The 25997-nt window shown below is 41.8% G+C and overlaps 1 protein-coding gene across 1 annotated transcript; it reads left to right on the forward strand.

The window, feature by feature from the left end:
- The first annotated feature begins 1201 nt into the window (after positions 1–1201).
- LOC140239636 (monocarboxylate transporter 3-like) lies at positions 1202–21138 on the forward strand. Its single transcript, XM_072319465.1, has 4 exons — positions 1202–1400; positions 17344–17484; positions 19569–20477; positions 20975–21138. The coding sequence occupies exons 1-4, from the start codon at positions 1202–1204 to the stop codon at positions 21136–21138; spliced, it is 1413 nt and encodes a 470-aa protein (XP_072175566.1).
- The last annotated feature ends 4859 nt before the right edge of the window (positions 21139–25997 follow it).

The raw sequence follows: 25997 nt of genomic DNA on the forward strand, positions 1-25997 counted from the left end.
TACCAAATTGCGTTTGTTTACAAGCAGAGCGCCACTACGACAAAATATTGAAAGGTTTGAATTAAAAGCGCGGCCGAGCCCAGCAGTGTAAACGGACAAAATTGCGAGGCTCGGCCGCGCAATTGAGCCCGGCCCCGCACTGTAAACGGGGTCTAAGTCGTTGCTCATAGTTTCCTGTTAACATGTGAGACTTGAAGATTCAATAACTTTGTTATCCTAAAACCAATTTCGTAGAAGGTACCATTCTGATCGTCTGACCTTATGCCCTTTAACCGTAAAGACAAAGTAATCCAAAACACGCTTCAAAAATCGCATCTTCAGATGCAACAATCGCGATTAGGTATCAGTAAAAAGTGCAATGGTATGTCAAACCATCTCTATATAGATTTAGACGCAATTCCTTGTAAATACAAGCGTTGGATGAAAAGGAAAGACACTGATGTGATAAAATCGGATATTGTGATTCGTAAAGTAGGGAGGGCGCGCGCTGGAGATACAAGCAATTTCTGTTGATGTACTGTGGTAAACATAAACAGATATACATACATACATATACGTGTGTATATTTTGAGAAATGCATGGAAAACAAGACTAAGTATGCCTCGCTCATACCTTTTTTTTTTTGGAAGGTTTGATGGGACAAACATTTTACCAACAAAAGCCTGTAGCAGGACAATTGTGCTATTGTATTGACCAGAGAGGTCACGGCAGCCGAACCTGCCAGCTACACAGCGCGTTTTTTTACTCAGTCCGGGAGCAGACTTCGCGGTCAATGTCATGTGTAGACCTACGTTTACACGGCTTTTTTTTAGAAATTTGTCAAGAAATATTTCTCGATATCAAGGCAGATAATCGGATATACAAAGTCTTGGTTACTACATGGAGCTACAAGTTCCATGGTTACTACAACAATGCTTGTCATTAAACACTTCCAGGTGTAAACAATTCTGAAGGGATTTAATCCAGACAATCGCATCGGGGAAGAGAGCCCCAAATGTTGAAAGAGACTCCAACGGAGAACAACAATAATTTTCAGCAACTCTTCTGGTACGTGTAATAATCTTCAATCTCCATCGCTTTGAAAGTGCGAGTGCGCAGGAACACACGCGAACCCATCGTAGCTCCGGTGGAATATAAATGGGGTGGCGAATTTCGCCCGTTGACATATACATGCAGGCCTGTGGGGCGCTTCGAGCAGAGCATGGCGGAGACATTTGTCGAATCTAAGGACAAATGGAGATACGTGGTGCTGGTGGCCAAGTTTTCACTGGACTGCATCACTCAAGGTCTACTCAAAGCCTTTGGCGTGTTGGTTCCTTCCCTGGTCAAAAGACTGGACACAGACTATGGCGCTCTGGGATTTATTCTCTCCATGGAGTTAACCGTCTTTTTCTTGGCCTGTAAGTACACCCGTCCGATATTATTACGTTGTCGCATTTTAGGGTTAAACTTCCCTCTATCACCGTTATAGTTCATGCTAATAGGAATAATCTAGATACGACTCGAAGGTACATTATAGGCTTACTGTATACACACATTGATAGTATTTTATATCATATAAAGTATACAGTACATAGAATATAATCATGACATTGATTCATCCTTTTGAGCATTAGTACGTATATTGCATATGAAAAAAAAAAGTTTTATATTATTTACTTCATTCACACCCCAATGAAGTCTGCTCTAACATACTTCCACGTATTCAGTGAGTCCTCATTCTAACTCAAACTGATCTCGAAGAGCGTACTCCCTATGTCATTAATATTATTGATATCATTTCTTCTCCTTCATCAGGGTGAAAAGAACTCAATTATTGAACTTACAGCTTTGTATGCAGTATTAAATATAATTTTCTATAGAGCCTTTCTGCAGTTGCGAGCTGTTTCCCCCTCGCATTCTACGCTTGATTTTTATTATTCTTGGCCACAGGTTATCAGTGCTTATGACGTCCCCTATTAAGAGTGTGCATTTGTATATTCAAATTATTAATGTGGATAGGAGGAGGGATCCTGAAAAGATGTCGCCTGAATGGGTGGATGTTTAAAGATGTGTGTGTGTGTGTGTGTGTGTGTGTGTGTGTGTGTGAAGTGATATGGCTAAAGTCACAGGATGTGGTGGGAAAGAAAGGTGCACGTCACGAGTTCGACACCACGAATCATACAGCCCATGAATCATGCTGCCCACGAGTTATACAGCCCACGAGTTTATACAGCCCAAGAGTCATACAGCTCATGAGCTCGACATTGAACAAACAGGGCCCACGAGACCGATACATACACACCCCATGTTGTAATGTCGAACTCGTGGGCTATTATTATACGTAGTATTGAGCTCATGGGCTGTATGAGTTGTGGGCTCTATGTGACTCGTGGACCTTTTTTCCAATGTTGAACTCGTGGGCTGTATGACTCGTGTGTGTCGGTCTTGTTGGATGAACCCAGAAGGAAGATGGAGATGAAAAGACGTGCAAATAAGGGGGATAGAGTAAGAATAATGGTAACACAAGATTTTATTTGAGACTTGTTGTATATGTGTATAGATAAAGGAAAATGATTGGTACCATTAACTTTATTTGTGTAATAATTGCTGTATGTTTCGTTTCTATGATTTAATCGACTGCATCTTGTTTTTTAGATGCATTTAAGAATAATGTTGTATAATTGAAATCTGATAAAGATATTCGTAAAAAAGGAATGCATAATGCATTTCTCACCTACGGCCGATGGGCAAATTCAGCAATGTTCTCCATCGTCGGCGCTGCAAGCACAGCCTGATACTACGACACCTAAATAACTCCTTCATTGCTATCGCTATATCCTTCCCGTGGAGCTTGCCACTCTCGGGTATTGCCTTACACCCATTTTAACTTCTCAAACGGTTTCTTTGGACTCGACGTACCAAAGCAGATTCTCTGGTTCAATTACCGGGCAGGCCTGAAATCGCGAAATGTCTCTTGGCTCACTATCTCAATCAGGGTCTAAGGCAATACCCGAGAGTGGCAAGCTCCACGGGAAGGATATAGCGATAGCAATGAAGGAGTTATTTAGGTGTCGTAGTATCAGGCTGTGCTTGCAGCGCCGACGATGGAGAACATTGCTGAATTTGCCCATCGGCCGTCGGTGAGAAATGCATTATGCATTCCTTTTTTACGAATATCTTTATCAGATTTCAATTATACAACATTATTCTTAAATGCATCTAAAAAACAAGAGGCAGTCGATTAAATCATAGAAACAAAATATACAGCAAAAATTACATAAATAAAGTTAATGGTACCAATCATTTTCCTTTATCTATAAACATAACAAGTCTCAAATAAAATCTTGTGTTACCATTATTCTTACTCTATCCCCCTTATTTGCACGTCTTTTCATCTCCATCTTTCTTCTGGGTTCATCCAACGAGACCGACACCCACGAGTCATACAGCCCATGAGTTCAACATTGAAAAAAAAAGGTCCACGAGTCACATAGAGCCCACAACTCATACAGCCCATGAGCTCAATACTACGTATAATAATAGCCCACGAGTTCGACATTACAACATGGGGCGTGCATGTATCGGTCTCGTGGGCCCTGTTTGTTCAATGTCGAACTCATGAGCTGTATGACTCTTGGGCTGTATAACTCGTGGGCAGCATGATTCATGGGCTGTATGATTCGTGGTGTCGAACTCGTGACGTGCACCTTTCTCTCCTAGTTTGCAGGCACAAACCCTTGTTGGTCGTATAGGAGTCTGCATGCGCCAAGACTAATACACGCACCACTACACTGCAGCCTGGGAGAAGCTTCAACACAGGGCCTATGGGACAGTGCCAAAGTGGTGCATGTAGTAGTCTTGGCGCAGACTCCTTTACGACCAACAAGGGTTTGTGCCTGCAAACTATTTCTTTCCCACCACATCCTGTGACTTTAGCCCCCCCCCCCCCCCTTATCCCCACCGTTGGTACGGGACTAGTAAAGCAAAAATTTACAAGTGTAAAAAGTCCTAAGGATTACTTTACAAAAGAGTGAGGGAAAATTTCAAAGAGTGAAAGAGTATGTGTGTGAGAAGTGGTTTAATTACAGTAAGAGTTAGAGCGAATACCGAACTTTTATAATTATTGATCATCGATATTCTGTGTGTTTGAATGGGGAATAGTTTACGGCTTGCTTCGTCAATATCCGCTGTGATAAAGCCTTCGTTTTATTTTTGTGCATGTACTTATCCCTTTCGTTGATATCATCCAAACTTGTTTTGTAACCATTGCTGTCCTTTTTACGATGTATTTTTGTTCTTTTTTGTGGAATTCAGTTCCTTTGACTGCAGCGAGACACGAATGTCTCAATAAAGTAGAATGTCATTTACTTGATAGAGTTTTGTCTTCCTTCATCGCGATGCTGCCATCAAAATGTTGGTGGGGGGAGGGGGGGGGGGAGAGATAGAAAGCTGAACAAGCAGCGATCCCTAATCTGGTGTACAAAGATGCGGCAACATAATACAATTGAGAGTCAACCAACTAACGCAAATGACAAACATATCAACTTAAGGCAGTACATTTTTGGAGTGGAATGATGTACAAGCAAAAATCCAAAGGGGAGAAATACTATGCATGTATGTATAATGCATTATGAATACATATGAATGCATTATGAATACATATGAATACAGACATTATATGCAAGTGAGTGTCTGTGTAAGTGGAAAAGGGCTATATACTTTGTAATATGAAAGTATCTCTGACAAGAAGAAGAAACAGACCGGGAATAAGAGGCCTCCATTCAAAAAGGCGCAAAGTGAGGAATGACAGAAATTATGTTAGTCATTTTCCCCCTGGATATTGAGGCCATGGGGCTGGATTGTGTGAAGTCGTCTCATCCAGAGCTATTCTCTCTGTTGGTTCGGACTGTGTCTATATAGACGGGTGCCTAGATACTATATGATGCCCTGTAGAATCATGTCAGTGATAGAGTGATTAGGGAGATCATATAATAATGGTATCCAACTGGAGCGTCAATCTCGGCTGTGTTGACAGTATCAAATTGATCTGTGCCCATAGAAGCTTGTCTTGGTTTTCCCCTACATACTGGATCCTACAAACTCTAGTGATGAGATACACGACATTAGTGGTGGTACAAGCGATGTTGCCCTGAGAATGGTTTGTTTCTTTATTTTATTTGTTTGTTTTGTTTTATTCAATCACGGGATAAAATGCCCTCGATCAGCCGGGTAAAGCTGTTTTTTAGAAAGACCGTGAATACAGTTTTACAACAACAACAACAACAACAACAAAAACAACAACAACACAACAGTTAACAAATCGATCGAAGCAAATTAACAATAAACACAAGCATAGCATAATAAACTGCATAACAACATACCAGAAACTAGATACCAAGAAAGAAAAAGAAAAGAAATATAAACATTACCACTAAACACAACGCTACAAAAGAGGATGACACAAACAGTTTCGCATAAATTCAGACACATTAGATCAAACATGAAATCCACACTATCACAAACACAGTAACATTCCTTCAAAAGCTTCAAAATTACTTATCATTCTTACATTTTTGGGGAGGTTATTGAATATCTTAACACTGGAATAATTGCAGCCAAATTTCATGAAATTTGTTCTAGGTTTTGGAAGTGTGATAATATTGCGTGAATTACGTAGACTTATCTCTTTTGATAACTATTTTTGACAAATAAATGGTGGTAAAAACTGTACATAACATAATGGTGTCACAGTCAAAGGTAGAGTATCTTTCAACACACTCTTGTAGGTAAACTATCCAAACCAGCTGCCTTATTTCTCGGAATTGTATCAAATGATTTCATGATTTCACATTCGGTGATAGGATCAAATAGAAATTTGCAGGTTACTAGTTTGATATACTGAGCAGAACTGCGATAATATTCTTTCGGCAAGCAAGACCTTTAAAGACGTTTTGGTGCATCCACAAACATGTTATTCATAACATTAGCTATGTCTTTGTAGTTGTGAACGTCCTTTCCTTCGGATTTGACATGGTGCAATACATGTCCCTTTCTCTTAGGTAACAGTGTATATGAGGAAGCTTCCAGAGTACTGACGAGTCACCCTTATTTTTCAAAATGCTTTCATTTTCATGGTAAGAGAGGCCTGTATAGTTGCTGGTGATCCTTGGGATCATTACTGACCTATGATCCTACCCTTGCCTTTTGACTGTTCACCCACTTGCGTTATTTAAATCTCCCTTACTTATCCATCCTGTTCTCCGTTGGGCACCATGCTTTGACTTCTAAACCCACCACTTTTGTTTTCGTTGTTCTGTGTCCCTTTAACCCTCCTCGAAGGTTTGTAGTTGTCTGTGTAGCATGGGCGTAAATCCCGGGGGGGGGGGGGAGGGATGGGGGATATATCCCCCCCCCCCCTGAAATGGAGGATGGGGGATGGCCTGTGCAATCATCCCCCTGAAATTTGAAAAAAAAAAATGGAGGAAGCAGAAATGTGATTGTATCAATTTTGGCATATTGCATGACGTTCGTATATATACGCCCGCCTTCAGAGAGGTAACAGAGCTGAACAGTATTCTATCTTGTAGGATAATGTATACATAATTAATATAAAGTAATATCGACATAAGGTATGGTCCAGACGTTGACAACGTCAAATAGTATAGGCCTACATGTAAACATGCTATGACGCAAGCAACTTGGGACCATCTGCAAATTATGTACGAAAACAAACAAACAGACAATAACAAAAAACTATATCGCCGTATAATCGAACCACCTCCATTTCCTGAATCATTCCTGAAACGATGATTTCATTTCATTTCATTTCAATTTATTTTCATTTTTCTCACATATCACAATATAAAGTAAATTGATACGAAATCTATACAGAACATAATTCAAAATACAGCTTCACCGGAATGTTCAAAAGTTTGTCTTGGTATACACAAGGTCTGTAATACATGCGAGTTAAACTGAGATCATAATGCGAAAAATATGATGGGGCCTGCGTAAAAGCAAGCTTGTATAGAGCCGCAGGTCCCGTGGTAAAATCAGATTAGGGGAAGCATAAGTACGGATATTTTTAGACCATACTATAATTGGGGGATCCGATTAAAACGAACAAGATCAAATCAAATGTTGCTATATAAAATACAGAATAAAACACTGAAAGGTCACATGTTGCAACTATAACCTACTACAAGTAAGGACATTGAGAGAACAACGACTGAGATTGTAAGGATTTAAGGACGTTCCTCACTTAAAGTGAAGTCCATGTCATTTTCTTCAAACTTTCCATACCGTGACTTTGACCCATCCAAAGCCCAAATATGTAAAGAAAACCATAGGTTCATGTGCTTGTTTTTCTTCTACGGGACTTTGGAGGATATGACTAATCTGCCGTCCTGTACCAAAATGATAGCGTTACACGATCAAGACCATGATTGCCAACAAAATCTGCAATGACAAACTTGAACCCCCATAATTCTTTCAAAATCCACGTTATTTTCTCCTAATTTGCAAGAATTGCAGAAAAGGGTACCCAAAACGAGGAAAAGGTTTTAAAGCTAGGGTTTACACTCTCATTCTTCAGCAAGCAGCGCCCTCACGCGGCAGAAAACACCGAAATCTCTCAAATCCTTCTCATCGACGTTTTCTGTTAGGGGTGAGCAAAAGGACATGGTTCATAAAAGTTTTGCTGTACATTCAAAACCCATGTCATTTTCACGAAACTTGACCAAATTGTAGAAAGAGGCTTACTAATTCCAGAAAAACAATCAAAAGTGGGGGTTCATGTGCTCGTTTTTGTGCTAGCAGCGCCCCAATGGGACATATATCATCGTAAGTCAAAAATCTGGTCAGGAACCTATGCAGAGATGCCCCGACAGGGTGGGTTTATAAAACTTATGCTGTACATTCAAAACCCATGTCATTTTCACGAAACTTAACCAAATTGTAGCTTACTTATTCCAGAAAAATAACAAAAAGTGGGGGTTCATGTGCTCGTTTTTGTGCTAGCAGCGCCCCCATGTGACATATATCATCGTAAGTCTCCAAAATCTGGTCAGGAACCTATGCAGGGATGCCCTGACAGGATGCGTTCATAAAACTTATGCTGTACATTCAAAACCCATGTCGATTTCACGAAACTTGACCAAATTGTAGAAAGAGGCTTATCAATTCCAGAAAAACAATCAAAAGTGGGGGTTCATGTGCTAGTTGTTGTGCTGGTAGCACTCCCATATGATAGAAATCATCCTAGGACCCCCAAATCTGGTTATAAACCTAACGTGGATGCCCTGATTAGGTGGGGTTCATGAATGTCATGCTGTACATTCAAAACCCATGTCATTTTTACGAAACTTTATTAAATTGTAGAAGAAGGGTTACTTATATAACGCAGAACAATTGTAAAAATGGGGGGGGGGGGGGTTCATGTGCTCGCTTTTGTGCTAGCAGAGCCCCCTTGCGACAGAAATCATCGTGACACCCCCAAATCTGGTCAGGAACCAGTGCAGGGATATATACCCTGCTAGGATGCATGAATCTCATGCGGTTCACTCAAAACCCCATTTTCTTTTTTTTTTCTTTCTTTTTTCAAAAACAAAAAACAAAAAAGTGTCATAATTGTATTGATATGGTAGAAAAATATTCAGAAAGGAAGGTCCATGTGCGTTTTTGTTATTTCCCTTACACAGCCATAATGATATCATGTGGACGCAAGCGTGGAAAACTCCACATTGACATGCTTGTTTGTTTGTTTTACCCACTTGCTGTAACCATGTGCAGTAAGTTATAATGTAGGAAGAAGAATGAATATAAGGAAATGGGAATTTTGCCATTAGTCTGACGGTCCTCCAAAGGAAAAACAAATCTTAATATAATAACGTTGATTGTAGATTGCATGTGTTGGTTGTTGCAGTGGTTGGTAAAGTGCGTGTTGTGAATTATGGATACTATGTACCTCGAGTACCCCCCCCCCCGAAATTTGATTCTCCTTTTGTTACACCAGATTTGGTAATCAAAATTAATATTTGAATGGTGTAAGTGATAAATACATATTTGGTAATACTTTCGTAACCTTGTATTTTGTAACCAAAAATAAAGAAAACCCAAATATTTTGTATTAGTAATGACAAGTTTAAATCTAATTTAGATTTTAACAGAGATATTCAGATTGTCTTACTTGTTAGACCTAAAGATGAAATGTGTCTCATGTTTGTTTTGTTGTTGTTGTTGTTGTTGTTGTTGTGTAGACTAACACCTAGTCTAGTAGACTATAGTAATCCCCGACTAGGGCCTATAATGCCCTAGGTACCTTAGCACTCGATTTGACCATGTTAATGAACAGATAATGAACTGCATGTCACAAAACAGATCTATGGATTGAAAATGTAAACAGCTCAGTTCCACTTCCAAGCTTACCGATCCCGTCGATCAGTGTCGTGCTACCATGACCATGATGCGGCTCGGACCGCTGAACTTTGCGTAGTACGTACAGATTGTAACGCGTACAGTCGGCACGCGAGCCGAGCGAGGCCCCCGCGGCCGCGGTGGGGAGATGCTGTCGGATATCCGTACGTACCACACTCTAGCTCGATATACTTTGTAAAGTACTACATAGCAGCTGCTCAGCTCAGCTAGCTCAGCCCATCACTCGTGAGTGCGCTTCTACGCTCTTTGTTACGTCACTGAAACCTGCGCAGCTAGGATGCGCACAAACTCAACTGAGGAACGTCCTTAAAAAGACCTAATAAAATGCTTGCAAAATGTTTTAATATGCAAAAGAAATGTAAAATATATGTCATGATTATCAATGTAAATATGTTGTCAGTGTCGTTCCGGTTTTTATCGCTTCTAGAAACTCCCCCAAATATCACATTTTTGGAGGACCCCGTTGCAGCTTTTGCGAAAAAGATAGTCACGTGACCAACACCCCTGAACCGATTGATGACGTATAAGCACGGAGTTGTGCTCAGTTAGCAGACGCCGCTCAGCACAAGCACTCAGATTACTAGCTTGGTACACGCGCGTACACGATAGCTAGCCCGGCCAGGCCCGGGCCCCGCGGGATGTGCGCTCCCGGTCGACACACTGACAGTCGACATGTACGCATTACCACGTACATTATCACTATAGTTAGCTTGCACAGATACCTGGTACCTCGAGCATAATGTCTTCCCCTATATGGGTAAACTTCGACATTGATGATGATGATGAAGACTGCAGCTCTGACGATAGCGGAGAGGAAGAGGAGGCACATGAAGTTGAAGGGGAAGATGGGGAGGGAGAGGCAGCCGATGAACCAGAACGTTATCGTGGGGCTGCACCTTACCGATATGAACCAGCTGCATCTCCCCCGCTGCCAGTGCAAGAGCGTATGAACATGGCACCAAGCCCAAGAATAGACCTCACAGAAACGATCGCCTGGGAAATACAGAGTGGTATGTCTGGTATGCCCCCATATAGTTTAACGTTAGAAAGGATATACTGTATTCTACATGACTGACATTGTAAGTTGTAACTGTCTAGTAAGTAGATTAGAAGAACGGGCCCAGCTCGCTCACAAAGTGAGCGGCTACTCTGGCCGCAGCAAGCAAGCGGGAGCGTCCCGGCCGTGGCCTGGCCCGTCAGCCGGCACTTACAAGTTAAACTACCAGTAGTAGTCTAGTAGTAGATCTAGTAGCAGTCTACTAGTAGTTATAGTAGTCTACTAGTAGTAGTAGTCTACTAGTACTACTACTAGTAGTAGTACTATTACCACTTCGGCACTAGGTCTAGTAGACTAGTAATTAGTAATAGCAGAATCTTTGGTAGTAGCACAGAGGCTACACTCTAACGCCTAACGGTTAGGGGGATATGTTGTTACAGGGTGGGTCGTGGCTAAAAAAAAGAAGAAGAAGAAAAAAAAAAAGGCCTAACCAGTTTCCCATAGTCAGTTTCTGCAATATGATCAGTAATTTAGATGCGTCATTTTCAAAGAAAAACGATACCAAGAATGATCGTCAATTTTGGTCGAGTAGTTTTTGTTATATGCTAAAAAATCATACTTATCTACCGATGAATGCCACGGTGGGGCTGGATTCACGAGTAGGTCTAGACCTATAAAGCAGACGGGTCGCCGTAGCATTAGTACAGACACGCAGTGGTGGTGGGGCTATCGTGAAATAGGCCCCACCGCAGTGCGCGTGCACCGTACCCGTGCGTTTATAGCAAGCAAGGGTAGGTCCTCCTAGGGTTTAGGGTTAGGTAGGGTTGTATTTATGGTTAAATTGGCCGTTAAATTAGTTGAGCCGAGGGCCATATTATGAAGTCATTTTCGCCGCATTCACGAGTATTCACTGTGGAAGGCAGCCCCACCGCCGTGCTTACCTACCGAGATGAACGCCACACGGTGGGGCTGAAACAGGCGAGTCGCCGTAGTATTACTATAGTACAGACACGCAGTGGTGGGGCCTATTTCACGAGTTTGCCGAAAATAATGGATATCCAAGCGTACCACAGTTGCAATCTGTATTATTGGCAGTATTAAATCCGATACAGTTCATTAAATATTCTTTTGTCTAAAGGCTCAGCCAATGACAATAGTGCAGCGCAGCACCTGCTATGCGCTCGCTAGCTCGCTCCCCCGCCAGCGCTAGCTAGCCAGTGCAGCCGCCGCCGGCGGCCGGCTGTCGCTGCGCTGCGCTAGCCATAGCCTTGCCAGCTCGCTGGCTACGGCTAGACTGGTCGTGAACGACTCCGTTCTTAGACGTCATCACAATTTAGAAGTGATAGTGCGCCGCATGCGGTGAAAGTATAGCAAGTTTTCCAAAACCGAGGAAATTGCATCCATTATGTTAACAAATATAGAACAAAATTCAGAACAGTAAAAAACCCCGCACAACCATAGAATTACTTAGAATTTAACATTTAATATTATTACATCATCGAGAAAAAAATGCCTAAACCATTTTATTAGGTCTTTAAGTGGGTGTGGAGGTAGAGATGATGACGTAACAGTTTGGCATAAATACATAAATGAAGGTGGGCTAAAAGAATTTTGTCGTGAATATAAAATATACACACAAGGACAATGGAGCTCAGGTGTCAAATTCCAGCGGGGTCCTAAACCATGCAGGCCGTGTGACCATGATAACAGACAGCTGCCACGCGCAAGAATTCCAACAATTGAGTGTAACAATAAAAACTTAGAGAGCGCAACAGGCAGATCTGATCGAAGAATAATAATGTACATGGTTAGGATCCCGTCGGACTACTACTAGAAGATAAATAAGATAGACAAGGGAGGAAATACTGAGCAACAAGTACTATACAATATGCATGGCCGTAGCTGCTCAAAAGATATTGTTTTAATTTTCGTTTGAATGAGGTTAAAGTGGTGCAGCTTGTAAGTTCCGTAGGGAGTTCATTCCAGTACTTAGGTCCAGTGAACATGATAGTTTTTATCGCAAAAATTGTTCGGGTACGTGGAAGGTGATACGTGGAATATGATGACTCTGATGACTCAGTCATTATACATCTATGGGCATACTAGTACACAGGGATGATCAGGGGCATCGATTCTATATCGGGGGGGGGGGGGCAAAGGGGCATTTGCCCCGCCCCTACGGAAATGTTTGGGGGCAGACATAATAAGTCCCCAAGCAATTTCCGAGATGAGGAAAAATCTCGAACTTTCTTTATGGAAAGTTATCCAAATACCGCCAGAACTATGACCCCGTTTACAGTGCGAGGCTCGGCCGCGGCCGAGCCACGGCCGAGCCCGGCCTCTTCTTGGTGTAAACGCAAACTGGGCCAAATGCGCGGCCAATTTTAGTCTGGCTTCCAGACCCTCTGCCCGTACCATTTCGCTATTCACGATATTAACCCCCTCAACGTGGAAAACTAGTATAGTTTAAGGTGGTTTTGTCCTGCAAAGGATATTTCCTTCGGCAAAGGCCTTTGCCCGAACGGCGACTTCGTCGCCACGGAATCCAGTTGGCAACGGGTCTGAAAACCAGGCTATACCAAATTGCGTTTGTTTACAAGCAGAGCGCCACTACGACAAAATATTGAAAGGTTTGAATTAAAAGCGCGGCCGAGCCCAGCAGTGTAAACGGACAAAATTGCGAGGCTCGGCCGCGCAATTGAGGTCGGGCTCGGCCGCGGCCGAGCCGCGGCCGAGCCCGGCCCCGCACTGTAAACGGGGTCCTAGCACCAGATCGTTGAATTGCAATCATAGACTCCGTTTACAGTGCGAGGCTCGGCCGCTGCTCGGCCGCGGCCGTGCCCAGCCCCGCTTCAGTGTAAACGCGCAAAAGGCCAAATGCGAGGCCAAAATTGGCCTCGCATTTGGCCTCGCTCTGGAGGTGGTCTCGGCCGCGGCTCGAGCCGAGCCCGGCCTTTTCTTGGTGTAAACGCAAACTGGGCCAAATGCGCGGCCAATTGCGCGGCCAATTTTAGTCTGGCTTCCAAACCCTCTGCCTGTATCTTTCGCTATTCACGATATTAACCCCCTCAACGTGGTTTTAAAGTGGTTTTGTCCTGCAAAGGATTCTTTCCTCCGGCAAAGGCCTTTGCCGAAGGGCGACTTCGTCGCCACGGAATTCATTTGGCAAAGGGTCTGAAAACCAGACAATACCAAGTTGCATTTGTTTACAAGCAGAGCGCCACCTATACGACAAAATATTGAAAGGTTTGAATCAAAAGCGCGGCCGAGCCCGGCAGTGTAAACGGACAAAATTGCGGGGCCCGGCCTCGCAATTGAGGCTGGGCTCGGCCGCGGCTCGGCCGCGGCTCGGCCCAGCCCCGCACTGTAAACGGGGTCTACAACATGCAAAAGCTCCACTACTGGGTCCCTTTCAATAGGCTTTGTACACTTTTGAGATCGACGTATTTCCTATAACATTTTATCAAAGAGTGTGCAGCAGATCTTTCACTTACAAAAATTCCCTCTAAATATTTCACCCAAAGATGGCTGAATTTCAGTTCTGAAAATACAAAATCTCCCTCGCGTGAGAGGGGGATAGGCCTACCCCCTTCTATACCCTCCCCGTTCAGTCCTTTCTACTTAAGATTAACAGATTTCTAAATGTTTCATCTAAAGTGTGCACCAGGTCTGTTACTTCAGTTGAAAAAAAAAATGTAAAAGTTCTGTGGGTGGGAGGAGATATCTCGGTTCCTCCCCCCCCCCCCCCAAAAAAAAAAAATAATAATAATAATAAAATAGAATTAAAAAAAAAAAACACTGCTGGGATTGAAATTTTCCCCGAATTCATCATAAATGAGTTTACGAGATATTTTCATCTGAATTCTAAAAATGCAAAAGCACCCTCGTATGCAGGGGCGTCGATCTTGCAGGACGGGGGCGGACGGGGGGGGGGGGGGGCGGACGGACGGGGGGAGGGGGAACAATCATTTTTATTGCCAATGATTGCCGAAAGGAGGAAAATTTTCTTGCTTTTTTGATAGAAAACTGTCCAAATATCTTATCCAAAGTGTGCACCAGATTGCAGAATTTCAATTCTGAAAAGTGCAAAAAACAAAACAAAAAAATAAAATGTCTATCGGTCCTTTTCCTTATTTCTTTTTAGATTGACAGATTTCCAAATGTTTCATCTTAAGTGTGCACCAGGTCTGTCACATACAAAAAAAAAAAAGGACACAAAAGATCCACCACGGGTGGGAGGGAGGGGATATCTTCTTTCAATAAACCCTTTTCCCGCTTGGTTTCCCATTAAAAACTCTAGTACACTTTGGGGATTGACAGCTTTCCAAATTCAATCAAAAATTTTCATTCGTGTTGTATTATAAGAATGCAAAAGCCCACTCGTATGCAGGGACGTCGATCCTGGAGGACGGGGGGGGGGGGGGGGGCAGACATGTCATTTTGTCCCTCAATAATTCCCAAAATGAGGAAAATTTTCTTGCGTTTTATCCAAATGTATTATCCAAAGTATGCACCAGACTGCTGAATTTCAATTCTGAAAATGCAAAATCTTTCTCGCGTGGGAGGGGAATATCCCCTCCCACCCCCTCCCCCGTTCGGTCCTTTTCCTATGGACTTAGTACAGATTTAGATTCTCAGATTCCCAAATGAACCCGATCTTTTTTTTTTTTTGATAATTTCCCAAATGCAGCCATCAAATATGCTTATACGAGATATCTCAATTTCAACTTTAAAAAGACAAAAGCTCCCTCGTATACGGGTGGTGATAGCACTCGCCCACGCCTTCTCCCTGCTCACCCACCCCCCCCCCCGCCCCCATGCATTAGACTGTATCTACACTTTGAACATACAGTTTTCCAAATATGCCACAAAATGTGTGCACCAAAACGTTTAAATGCAATCAGAAGATACAGAATCTCCATCGTGTATGAATAGGAGGGGGGAATAGGGCTTATCCCCTCCCACCTTCTCTGATTGACAAAATTAATTTCCAGATATTCCAACAAAAGTGTGCACCAGATTGTTGAATTTCAGTTCTAAAACTGAGAAAAAAAGCTCCCTCGAATATGGCAGAGGTATCTTGCCACCCTCCCTTTGCTTGTTCCCCTCTATAGACTTAGTACACTTTACTGAATGACAATTTCCGAATTTTCCACAAAAAGTGTGCTTCAGATCGCTCTATATTTCAATTCTAATAACGCAAAAGCTCCGTCGAGTGGGAGGGGGAATCCCCCTCCCATACCCTCCCCCTAAGCTCTACCTCATTAGACTTTGTACATACACACAGATGATGCACACTCGGAATAAGAGCTAAATTTCGTAATTTTAACACTTCCCTGAAAAAAAGCCCTATCTATTTCTATTATTTTTTTTTTTGGGGGGGGGGGCCGCTGGAAAAAAAAAATTGCAAAAAAAAAAAAAAAGTATGGCACCGAAAGTTTGCACCAGATCGCTGAATTTCAGGTCTGAAAAATAGAATGCAAAATCACCTTCGTGTGGGAGGAGAAATGCCCTTTATCTACACCCTCGTGTGCTTGCTTTTTCTGTTTGATTGCTTAACAGACAGCGTTCATGATATTCATTGTAAGAATTAATACAATAAGTTTATTTAAATGATATCAATTTTATAGGCAAATTGTTCAATGTAATCTACATCAAAATACACTGCTACCTTAAACAAGTCGGAAAAAAAAGTTCTCACCGTGGGAGGGGGGAACAGTGGGAGGGGGACACCCCACCTCCCACACCCTCCCTCCCCCAGATCAAATCCTGGCTACACAGGTTACAGGTCCCATTATTTAGTAGGCCTACACGCAGTGATGTCGCACAGGCGGAGCAAGAGCTGAGATACCACGGTTAAGTCATTGAATTATCTATGAATATTTCTTTTTCTTACTTTTTTTTTGATAGGAAAACAATCCAAAATTTCACCAAAAGTGTGCACCAAATCGCTGAATTTCAGGTCTGAAAATACAAAATCTTCCTCGTGTGGGACCCTCCTCCGCTCGGTCGCTCCGCTCCCTTGCACAGATATTCCAACTCCAAGTCCCTCCCCCACCCACCATCATTAAAACAGAACGATGCCCCTTGAGATGATGGCTTTATTGACTTTAATCAAGAAAAATGATAAATACAATGGCTACAGGAAAATATCTACTACATTATTACATACAAATAAATGGAGATCCATATTACCATTCTATTGATTTTGTTTGGGCATTTTTCAGGGCGAAGCTACGTTTTTGAAAGGGGGGCGTCAAAATCGCCTGTCAGTCAAGAAGAAAGAAAATCAAAAGACAAAAGAAATAGCAACAAAATAGTCTTACTACTTTTAAGGTCTGATTTTCCGCCGAAAGTCGACTGACAAGCAATAAAAAAGCAAACAAACAAAAACAAGAACAAAAAGTCTTTAAAGTGTGTGCATGTGTGTGTGTGAGTGGGTGTGTGTGAGTGGGTGGGGGGAGGGGGGGGGGGCAGCCCCCCACCAAGCTTCTCCCCCTCCTCCTCCCTCCTCCTCCCCCTCCTCCCCCCCCCCCCTCCCCACAAGGCTGCGCCAGTCCGGTTTAATATGGGCTTGTAATCGTGGTGATGGTGACTATCGTCGACCATCCTCAACCCCCACTCCTCAGTATGGATTTACGCCGTTGCTGTGTAGTAATTTTTAATCGCTTTCCCTTCTTGTTTGCCATTTTGCCTCTGACGAAGATTCTGCTATAGGATCGAAGGCCACTAGTGGAACAGGCAATTGGATAAGCATTTTCAGCAGCTTTATTTTTTCTACCTCAGTCATGTCAGTAATCCTTACATCGCGCAAGTCTAAGGCAAGTTTTCGGCTTGTAAAAGGCAACTTTTCCTACCGAAAATACTCGTGAGATTTGAATGTATGGTAGAACTGATTTACATTTATCTGATTTCCTTTCACAATCCAGGTCCCCTCGTGAGCTATCTCTCCACTTTGGTAGACCCTCGAACTCTTTGCGTCTTGGGCGGGTTGGGTGCGAGTGGAGCAATTGCCGTATCGGGATATCTCACGTCACCATTTTGGTTTGCTGTTATGATGTTTCTTACAGGTAAGACATGCAACATCGTCACATTCAAGGGCGCCGGAAGGGGGGGGGGGGGGCTGGACGGCAGAGGGGGCACTTGTTTTTTGGTTTTTTGTTTTGTGTTTTTTTTTTTTTGGGGGGGGGGGGGCAAAACGAGTTTTTGCCCCCCACCCCGTGTCCCTGTAACAAACAATTAATAAATTATTTAAAGACCAAAATTAGCAATAAAGACACTTTTCTTGTCTGAAAGTTGAAAATTATAAAAAAGCGACAATCATAATACCCCAAAAATATACATTATCATATTTATACACTAATATTTACTTGTGAGTAAATTTACTGTGTAGCTCGCGTCCTCAAGTGTGTCCCCTGAAACATACCTTTAGTAAACCTTCAATTTTTCCTATTCTTTTATGCTTTCTAGCAATACTAGAATAATTTTTATTGCTCGAACAGTGCGATCACGTTTAAAGGGACTGTACAGTACTGGTTGATGTGAAGATTTAGGTTTATAACATATTTTTTTGGTGAGATTATGAGAAACCTCTTATGAAAAATGAAAGAGTATGTAATTTAAAGAAGTTCAACGTTTATTTGATGAAAATTGGCCTTGAAAAGGTTGAGATATCAAAAAAAAAAAAAGCGATCATAATAAAATAACCATTGACATGCCACGACTTTTATTAGGATCTCTTTGTTTTACCTTGTTTTGTGATATCTCAGCCATTTCAAAACCGATTTTCATCAAATGTTTGATTCCCCTTAGAATTGTAAGCTTTTTAACATTTCATAGAGTGGTTTTTGAATATCTCGCAAAACGTTACAAGTTGAGTTCCTACCTCAACCAGTACTGTACAGTCCCTTTAAGCTTTATAATGAATACATTTCAGACGAATGGCAAAGTGAAAGTGGCTCGCTCCCTCTGCCCGTACTTATGGTAAAATGAATAATTTTCATAAATATAGTCCTTCGCAGTGATTTTTTTAAACTATGTTTAATTCCCTAGAAATTTTATTTAAGATGCTCTATATAAATGCGACTTTTATACTCTGTTTTTACAAAAGGTCCCTACCGACGGTCAGGTGGGTATCCTCCCTCCCACACCCTCCACCCCCCCCCCCCACCCCCCCGCCGAGGATCTCACACCGTCACATGAAATTAGATGTACCCCCGTATGTTATAATCATAGTCCTTCGCACTGATTTTTTTTTCACTATGTTTAATTCCCTTTAAAAAATGCTTTTAGATGTTCTATAAACGCGACTTTTGTACTCTGTTTTTACAAAAAGTCCCTACCGTGGGAGGGGTATCCCCCTCCCACCCCCCCCCCTGCTCGCTCGCTTCCTTCCCTCGCCGAGGATATCACACCGTCACATAAATGTTCCCCCGTCGAGATTTTGCCCCCCCCCCACAAAAAAAAAAAAAATCAAACCAAAATACAAACAAACAAACAAAAACAAAACAGAAGTGTTCCGGTGCGCTTGGTCACATTTACATCAATTGCGTGAATAAGACACGGTGGTTTTATTTTGCTGCTGATGCCTTATAGTGAGTTTGGGACATCGTGATTTGACGTCACTGAGAGTATCTCACAGTCATTCTATAAAATGCAGTCTTTACACTGTCCTGAAGTTGAGCAGAGATGGGAACATGATAAAGAAAGTGTTCGAATCCGATTCTCTGATCGTATGATCTTCGGATTATTCGCGAGGGTATCTTAAAGCTATCGTAATTTCTCAAGATTGCTAGCAAAGAGGTCGTATTGGCTTTGCCTATTGCCCTATTGATCAGCTTTTAATCAGCTTCGGGGCCAACTTCGCGCGAATTGAAAATTTCATATCCATATTATGGCTATCCTGTACCAATTTCGGGACAGTGAGACGCCACCTTCACAAATGCACACGAAGATGTTGGAAGTGGCCTGTAAGGAATTCATTATCTTTTCCGTTCTCGTGCTTAACTACTAAGTATTTAAACTTTTTCACGTTTCCAGTGTCACTTCACAGCTTCTATGTTTATCGCAATGAATGTGAGACTTGAAACCATAATATTCGCCATTGGGTTCATGCATGTCATTGATAGAAGTGATTTTTTCCCCTTCTCCACAGGGTTGTTCAGCTCCCCTGTCAACCAAATATCCCACGTTGTCTTACATCAACACTTCGGTGACAAATTCGGATATGCAAATTCCATCTGTCTCATGGGATGCTTCGTTGGGGGCGCGCTTTTTCCCGTCTTGACGTCAGCCCTACTGGAAGGATACGGACTCGAGGGAGCCATACTTTGTTTGGCAGCCTTGTATCTAAACTGTGTACCAGTAGCAGCGACGCTCCGTCCACCTGTGGACTTCGTGGATAGAACGGAACTCCTATCCAATGAAGATGACCGGCCGAGAATGTCGGAGTCTTCAGCACACCTGCTAGAACGAACAGACGACGACACGCCCACAAAACCGATAAACCAATGTCACAATACCCTTCGAAGCCGAGAAACCGCATCTCCTAAATGGACTCGGGAACGGATCCTGGACTGTGTCTGGTCGGATTTGGGAGTGAGGGTGCTGGTGCAGGAGTGGGCATTTACTCTCTTCTTTTTACCATGTAAAGTAGTCGTGCAGATTGCCATGGTTAGCTGGACTCTTTTCGTCGTCTCTTTCGCAATGTCCAAGGGCTTCGAGGAATCGTTCGCTTCCTACCTGCCCATGGTGGGGTCAATAGGCGGATTGGTCTTCCAGGGGACTATGACCGTAATCCTACGTTTCAGACACCATTGGGGAGCGCCCCTGTTCATCACCAGCATGGCCTCTCTTAGTGGGGCGCTGCTTCTTTACCCTGCAAGGTCGTCCCCAATGCATCTCCTCATCTGCTCTTTCTTCGCCGGTGGTGGTATTTTTGCCGGCTTTGCGACATCTTACGCTGTTCTCGTATCCTTCGTCTCGGAGGAAAATTTCAAAGGAATCCTCTCCACCAAATTATTTATCACAGGATTTGGTATTGTGATTTCCGGGTACATTACAGGTATGTTACATAGGAGAAAAAAAAAACACCTCACACGAATAATTACAAAATATAAAGTGATACATACATTTTGAAGTTTACAGAGTCAATGCACGATGGAAAAGTCAGAGTGGAATATAATGAGATAAAACGTTATAATCTTTCTTCTGTCTTCATATGCATCTATCATAGTTCCATTTTGGGTCCTGCATGATAGTAATTAAGAAACGCAAATGGCACCTACGCAGACACAGAGAGAGAGAGAGAAAAAAAAAATTAGCAAGCACATTGTCTGGTGATACACATTCACCATTACGTAAAAACGTATAAGCTTTCCATAAAGCGTGTCTGTTTGAAGTGAATGGTGGAGAGGTTGATTTTAGTCAGTTATCTACACGGGATATCTCACTACCCTTCTCCATACTTTGATCATTGCTATCATTAACATCGAATGCACTTTGTGCTTTTCATGATGCAGTCACAACCCAGAACTTATCTTTGATTCACTTCCTTTGCAGGCAAGCTGTATGATGTCACTGGGTCACTGGATGAAGTGTTTCAACTTGTTGGCGGCATGTGCGCAGTGACTGTTCCCCTGACAATTGCCCTCGTGTGCATCCATAGAAACAGGGACGAGGGGCGTGGCTGCCTCCCCTCGCTCGGCCAGCGTGCTGCCATTTAAAGGGTGTGTACAGTTCTGGTCGAGGTGAGGATTTAGCTTTTAACGTTTTGCGAGACATTCAGAAACCACTCTCTGAGATGTCAAAGGGCATGCAATTCTTAGGGGTATCAAAAGTTTATTTGATGAAAATCGGTTTTGAAATGGCTGAGATATCCAAAAACAAGGTGAAACAAAGAAATCTCAATAAAGCTGTGGCATGTCACCTTTTATTATTAGCACTTTTTTGGATATCTCAGCCATTTGAAAACCAATTTTCATCAAATAAACGTTGAATCCTTCTTAAAATTACATGCTCCTTCATATTTCATAAGAGGTTTCCTATTATCTCACTTAGGAATGTTCAAAACATGAATCCCCACCTTAACCAGTACTGTACAGTCCCTTTAACACCAGCCTTTCGAAACAAGTTATTTCGCTATGCAGTGGTATCTGACCCAGGAGGGCGAGGGATAGGGTTAAAGAAAATCGGAACACTTTAGAGAGAGAGAGAGAGGGAGAGATCTATCAAAATATTACTTGAAACATGGAGCTACAAGAGACTTCAAAAACTGAAAGATAATCTTCACCGCCTGTTAACCCTCCAGCATTATTTCTGGAGTCTTCTCACCCTCCAAACAAAAAACAAACCGATAAAACATCAATGACATCATACAGAAGAAAATAAGTTATCAGCCAGCGTATATAGTAATTGCATTATGGCGATGACTTTAATATCTGTAACGCTGGTCCATTTAACCTTTTTTGCTTATAAATTTTGAAGACTCCTATAGGCCTATATACTTATGAACTGTTTTTCAATTGCGCTTTCCCTCAAAAGGGTATGCTCTCCTTTTAATTCCCTTGGCAACTCACGTAAATGGTTGCCTCATGTTACAGGCTAAGTGAGCACTTTGATAGTAACATAATAAATACATAGTGACTCTTGTCGATCACTTTTGTTTACATTTGGCACAATCTAACCGCGGGAATATTGCATTACAAACGGACTGTCATGTGTATATCTATGCTTTAACACTCACTGCTCACACGACAAGATAAATGGTATATAGTTGTCAAACTGGACGCAATAAAGACTCGTATTTGTTGTTCTTGTTTTGTTGTTTATAATGTTATTGTTATATACAAGCAGTCACTTACATCACTAACACCACTTCAGAGACCTCTCAAAATTGCAATAATTCTTGTCTAAGTGATGAAGATGAACTGATAAAAAAATGACGAAAAGGGTTGTTTATGGTTTACTTTAGAGGAAGCGCTTTACTCTTTGTGCTTGTTCAGCGTGTAGGCACTCTCTTTTTTGCTTTCCTTTCTTCCTTTAATTTTGTTTTTGTCCCATTCCTTTCAATCTATCCCCCTCCGTTTAGTCATGTCATGCTGTTGTGTCTCTGTTGTTTGTTCCATTTTGTCTTAATTATTTTTGTGTTATGTACTCGTAATTGCAGTAAGTATTTTCGAAGAAATTCTTGAGTGGTACACAATCTACAAGCATTGCTTTTTAGTGGACCTCTCAGTTCTCTCATTTTCCCCCCTCTAAATATAACTCTGTATTTTCCGAAATATATTTATTTTTATTAGTTGGTTGACTATCGTTTATTTTTCGTATAATGTACATATGCTTATGATAGAATTCCTGATTTACTTTTTGTTATGTTTTGTTGGAAGAAAAATGAGAATGAAATAAATGAATTGAACTGAATTGAATTGAATACAAAAACGAATCTGTAATCTCCCAAGCAGGAAAAAAAAAGTTGACTTCCTCATGTAAAATGTTGATAACAATGCTTTAATGAGTATCTAGTGCTTGTATGCGATATATTTTTGTTGAAATAAAATTTATAATACGTAATACACACGGGTGGGTGTATACATAATTATGAATACATTTGTACTTACATTAACACATACACACCACAAATACATACTTACATGTCACGACATGGTAGGTTACATTGTCCATGTGAAAGTCCTAATGATAATCTCATCAGTCCTTTTACATCAAATTTATGTTTATGTGCAAGGCATCCATTAAAATGAGTTTACACTGCACAGGAAGCAATAGGGTAGTAACCCCTCAGGCCCTCAGCCCTTCATTACGTCAGGGGCACGAGGGTAATAAAGCGTAACATAGAGGGAGAGGGTGACTCACACCAAGTGGAGACCGCTACCAGGAGCGAGGGTCATAGACCTGCCAAATGTCCACCAGTGGGAGGACAGCCCAGAAGAGGCATAGGTTAAGAAATTGATAGTCACACCCAGCTGCAGTGGTCAGCTAACGTCAGAGGAATATCCTCCTTCTTTGGAAATCATGTTCAAAAACAATTCTCTGAAATTAAGGAAAAGTCACTCATAGGGGTGTGTCCAGTCTGACCAACTGGTAGCAAGTTTTCTGAACCATCTAACCCCCTCTTCCAATAAGATAACTTGTTTAATAAATTAATATACAGTGATTGGTCCTACATAGACAAGTGTAGTTAAGAAGGAAACTTTGGAGAACAAAACCGGGATGCAAAACCCAAAATTCTTCAGACCAGAGACCGAAATTGTTTGTGAAATCACCACGTGTGTATCCAGTTCGTCGGGAGGGTTCGGTGAACATCAGTGTCGCCGACATACTGGTCTACCCTTTGGTAGATGGATTTGGAACAAGGAGAAAGAGGTTGTGGTGGCAAAAGGCCACATTCAGTGTACGTTTGAGAGTCTGAACACTAGAGAAATCTCTCATCAACCCGAAGGAGGTTGCGGCAGGGGCCAGGGAGAAAGTAACTTGCACAGAAAGGGGAGAAACGCCAACGAAAGTTGTAAGTTGACCAATCTTTCTCATTGTAATTTTCATGTAATTATTTAATCCTTCATAAGGAAAAGGAGAGTCAAGATATAATATTGTTATGTCACTATTGCCTCACAGTATTTTGTTACATGCATCAGTTAGGAATGAGGAAATGTTTAATAGTTTAGCCAGTACTACTACAAGCCATTTCAGAATACTGAGCTAAAAGACCATAAAGATTTATTGCACCAGTGGCCATAACTGGGAACACAGTTTCCATGACAGTTAATCCATGCTGGCTGACCCAGCGTTGACAGATTTGTTGATGTAAACATACAAGCCGAAACCTGTCTCATGAAACGTAGGTGTTTCATTCATGAAGGAACAATTTCATTGAGCAATTATTGTATAATAGTGTTTTGTTAAGATTACTGAACTTATGAGCAGGGGCGGATCCAGGAATTCCGTAAAGAGGGGGCGTGTTTACAAAATTTAAAGGGGGGCGCACGCACCCCTCCCCCATTTTTTCTTTTTATTTCTTTTGTTTCAACAAAAAATAAAGGGGGGGGGGGCGTGCGCCGGTTGCGGTCCTCCCTGGATCCGCCCGTATGTGACTCATTGTAATTGACAGGGCGGTTAATGTCGGAGCAAGGATCCGAGTTTAAAGGGAAGGTAAACCCAAAGAGCAATGTGGATTGAGTGAAAGCAGCAACATTAGTAGAACACATCAGTGAAAGTTTGAGAAAAATCGGACAATCGATGCAAAAGTTATGAATTTTTAAAGTTTTGGTGTTGGAACCGCTGGATGAGGAGACTACTACAGGATATGACGTATAAGTGGACAACAATACAAAGAAAATAAAAAGGATATTCAACAAAAATTCACTTTTCTAGAATTATGAAAGAGCAGTGGACCAACCGCTTTCAGAAAGCAGGGGGAATAATTGCTACCCTTAACATATGTCAATATCAAGTTGATGGAATATGTAATTTTCATGAAAAATGGATTTTTGTAGTATTTTCTTTATATTTTCTTGATATTGTAGTCCACTCATACGTCATAACCTCTAGTAGTCTCCTCATCCAGCGGTTCCAACACCAAAACTTTAAAAATTCATAACTTTTGCATCAATTGTCCGATTTTCTTCAAACTTTCACTGATGTGTTCTACTAATGTTGCTGCTTTCACTCAATCCACATTGTTCTTGGGGTTTATCTTCCCTTTAAGGTGGGAGCAAGGAGTTTTAGGCTGGAGTAAGCTCCAACTGTATTGGACTGCAGAGTCGACTAGAGAGGGATCGAGGGGACTTCGTCTAGACTCTAGAGGGGACTCAAGTTTGATGAAACTAAGACCCATGGGCGAGGACAGATGATCTCATCCCGAGAACAAGAACCAACCGACTTTAGCGATAACGTTTAAATGTATCTCTTAATTGGCAACAGTTTTGTCAATGATTGTTAATCACTGTTTTTATTCCAATGTTGTAAATACGTTTCAAAATTCAGTACAATAAACCACGCAATTATTGAACTGAAGAAGCATTTGATTCGCCTACTTTGTAGACTCTCAGAAGAGAAAGCCTTTGATCCAGTTACGGGGTGGTGCGGCGGCAGCGCCCTGTGACAACATACATATACATGCAGACACACACTGACACAGAGAGTGAGAGAGAAAGAGAGAGAGGAGGAGAAGGTATTTTTTTTTTTTGGGGGGGGGGGGGTGTTCCTGACAGCAATCTACGAAGAAGTAAGCTTACTATTGGACCAGCCCGAGCCTCATCACAATGATTGTTTTACAAGATAAACCAGGAACAGTCATAAAATCTCACATGATTGTTAAGAAAGCTTAATCAAAACGTACAAGCTGTAAAGAGGTACATCCCTTCACGTATAACACTTGTACAATTCAGAAATTGGACACAGTATACTTTAGATTACGATAAACTATTATTATTTTTCGGCGTTATCGATTGACAAAACTCACACATTTTTTTTTTTTTTTTTTTGGTAATGAAACTGTAATCTTGGCGTAGTTTAAGAAGATCCCCTAAGTTAGTTAGGACTGAAGTGAAACAATTAAATTACTTTCCTT

The sequence above is a fragment of the Diadema setosum genome, chromosome 16 (genome assembly GCF_964275005.1).
Source record: "Diadema setosum chromosome 16, eeDiaSeto1, whole genome shotgun sequence".
NCBI lineage: Eukaryota > Metazoa > Echinodermata > Echinoidea > Diadematoida > Diadematidae > Diadema > Diadema setosum.

Excerpts from the sequence above, each read along its gene's own strand:
- LOC140239636 (XM_072319465.1), top strand. The coding sequence starts at position 1,202 with ATGGCGGAGACATTTGTCGAATCTAAGGACAAATGGAGATACGTGGTG. Across the intron at positions 1,401-17,343 it reads AACCGTCTTTTTCTTGGCCT|GTCCCCTCGTGAGCTATCTC; the intron begins GTAAGTACACCC and ends TTCACAATCCAG. Across the intron at positions 17,485-19,568 it reads TGTTATGATGTTTCTTACAG|GGTTGTTCAGCTCCCCTGTC; the intron begins GTAAGACATGCA and ends CCTTCTCCACAG.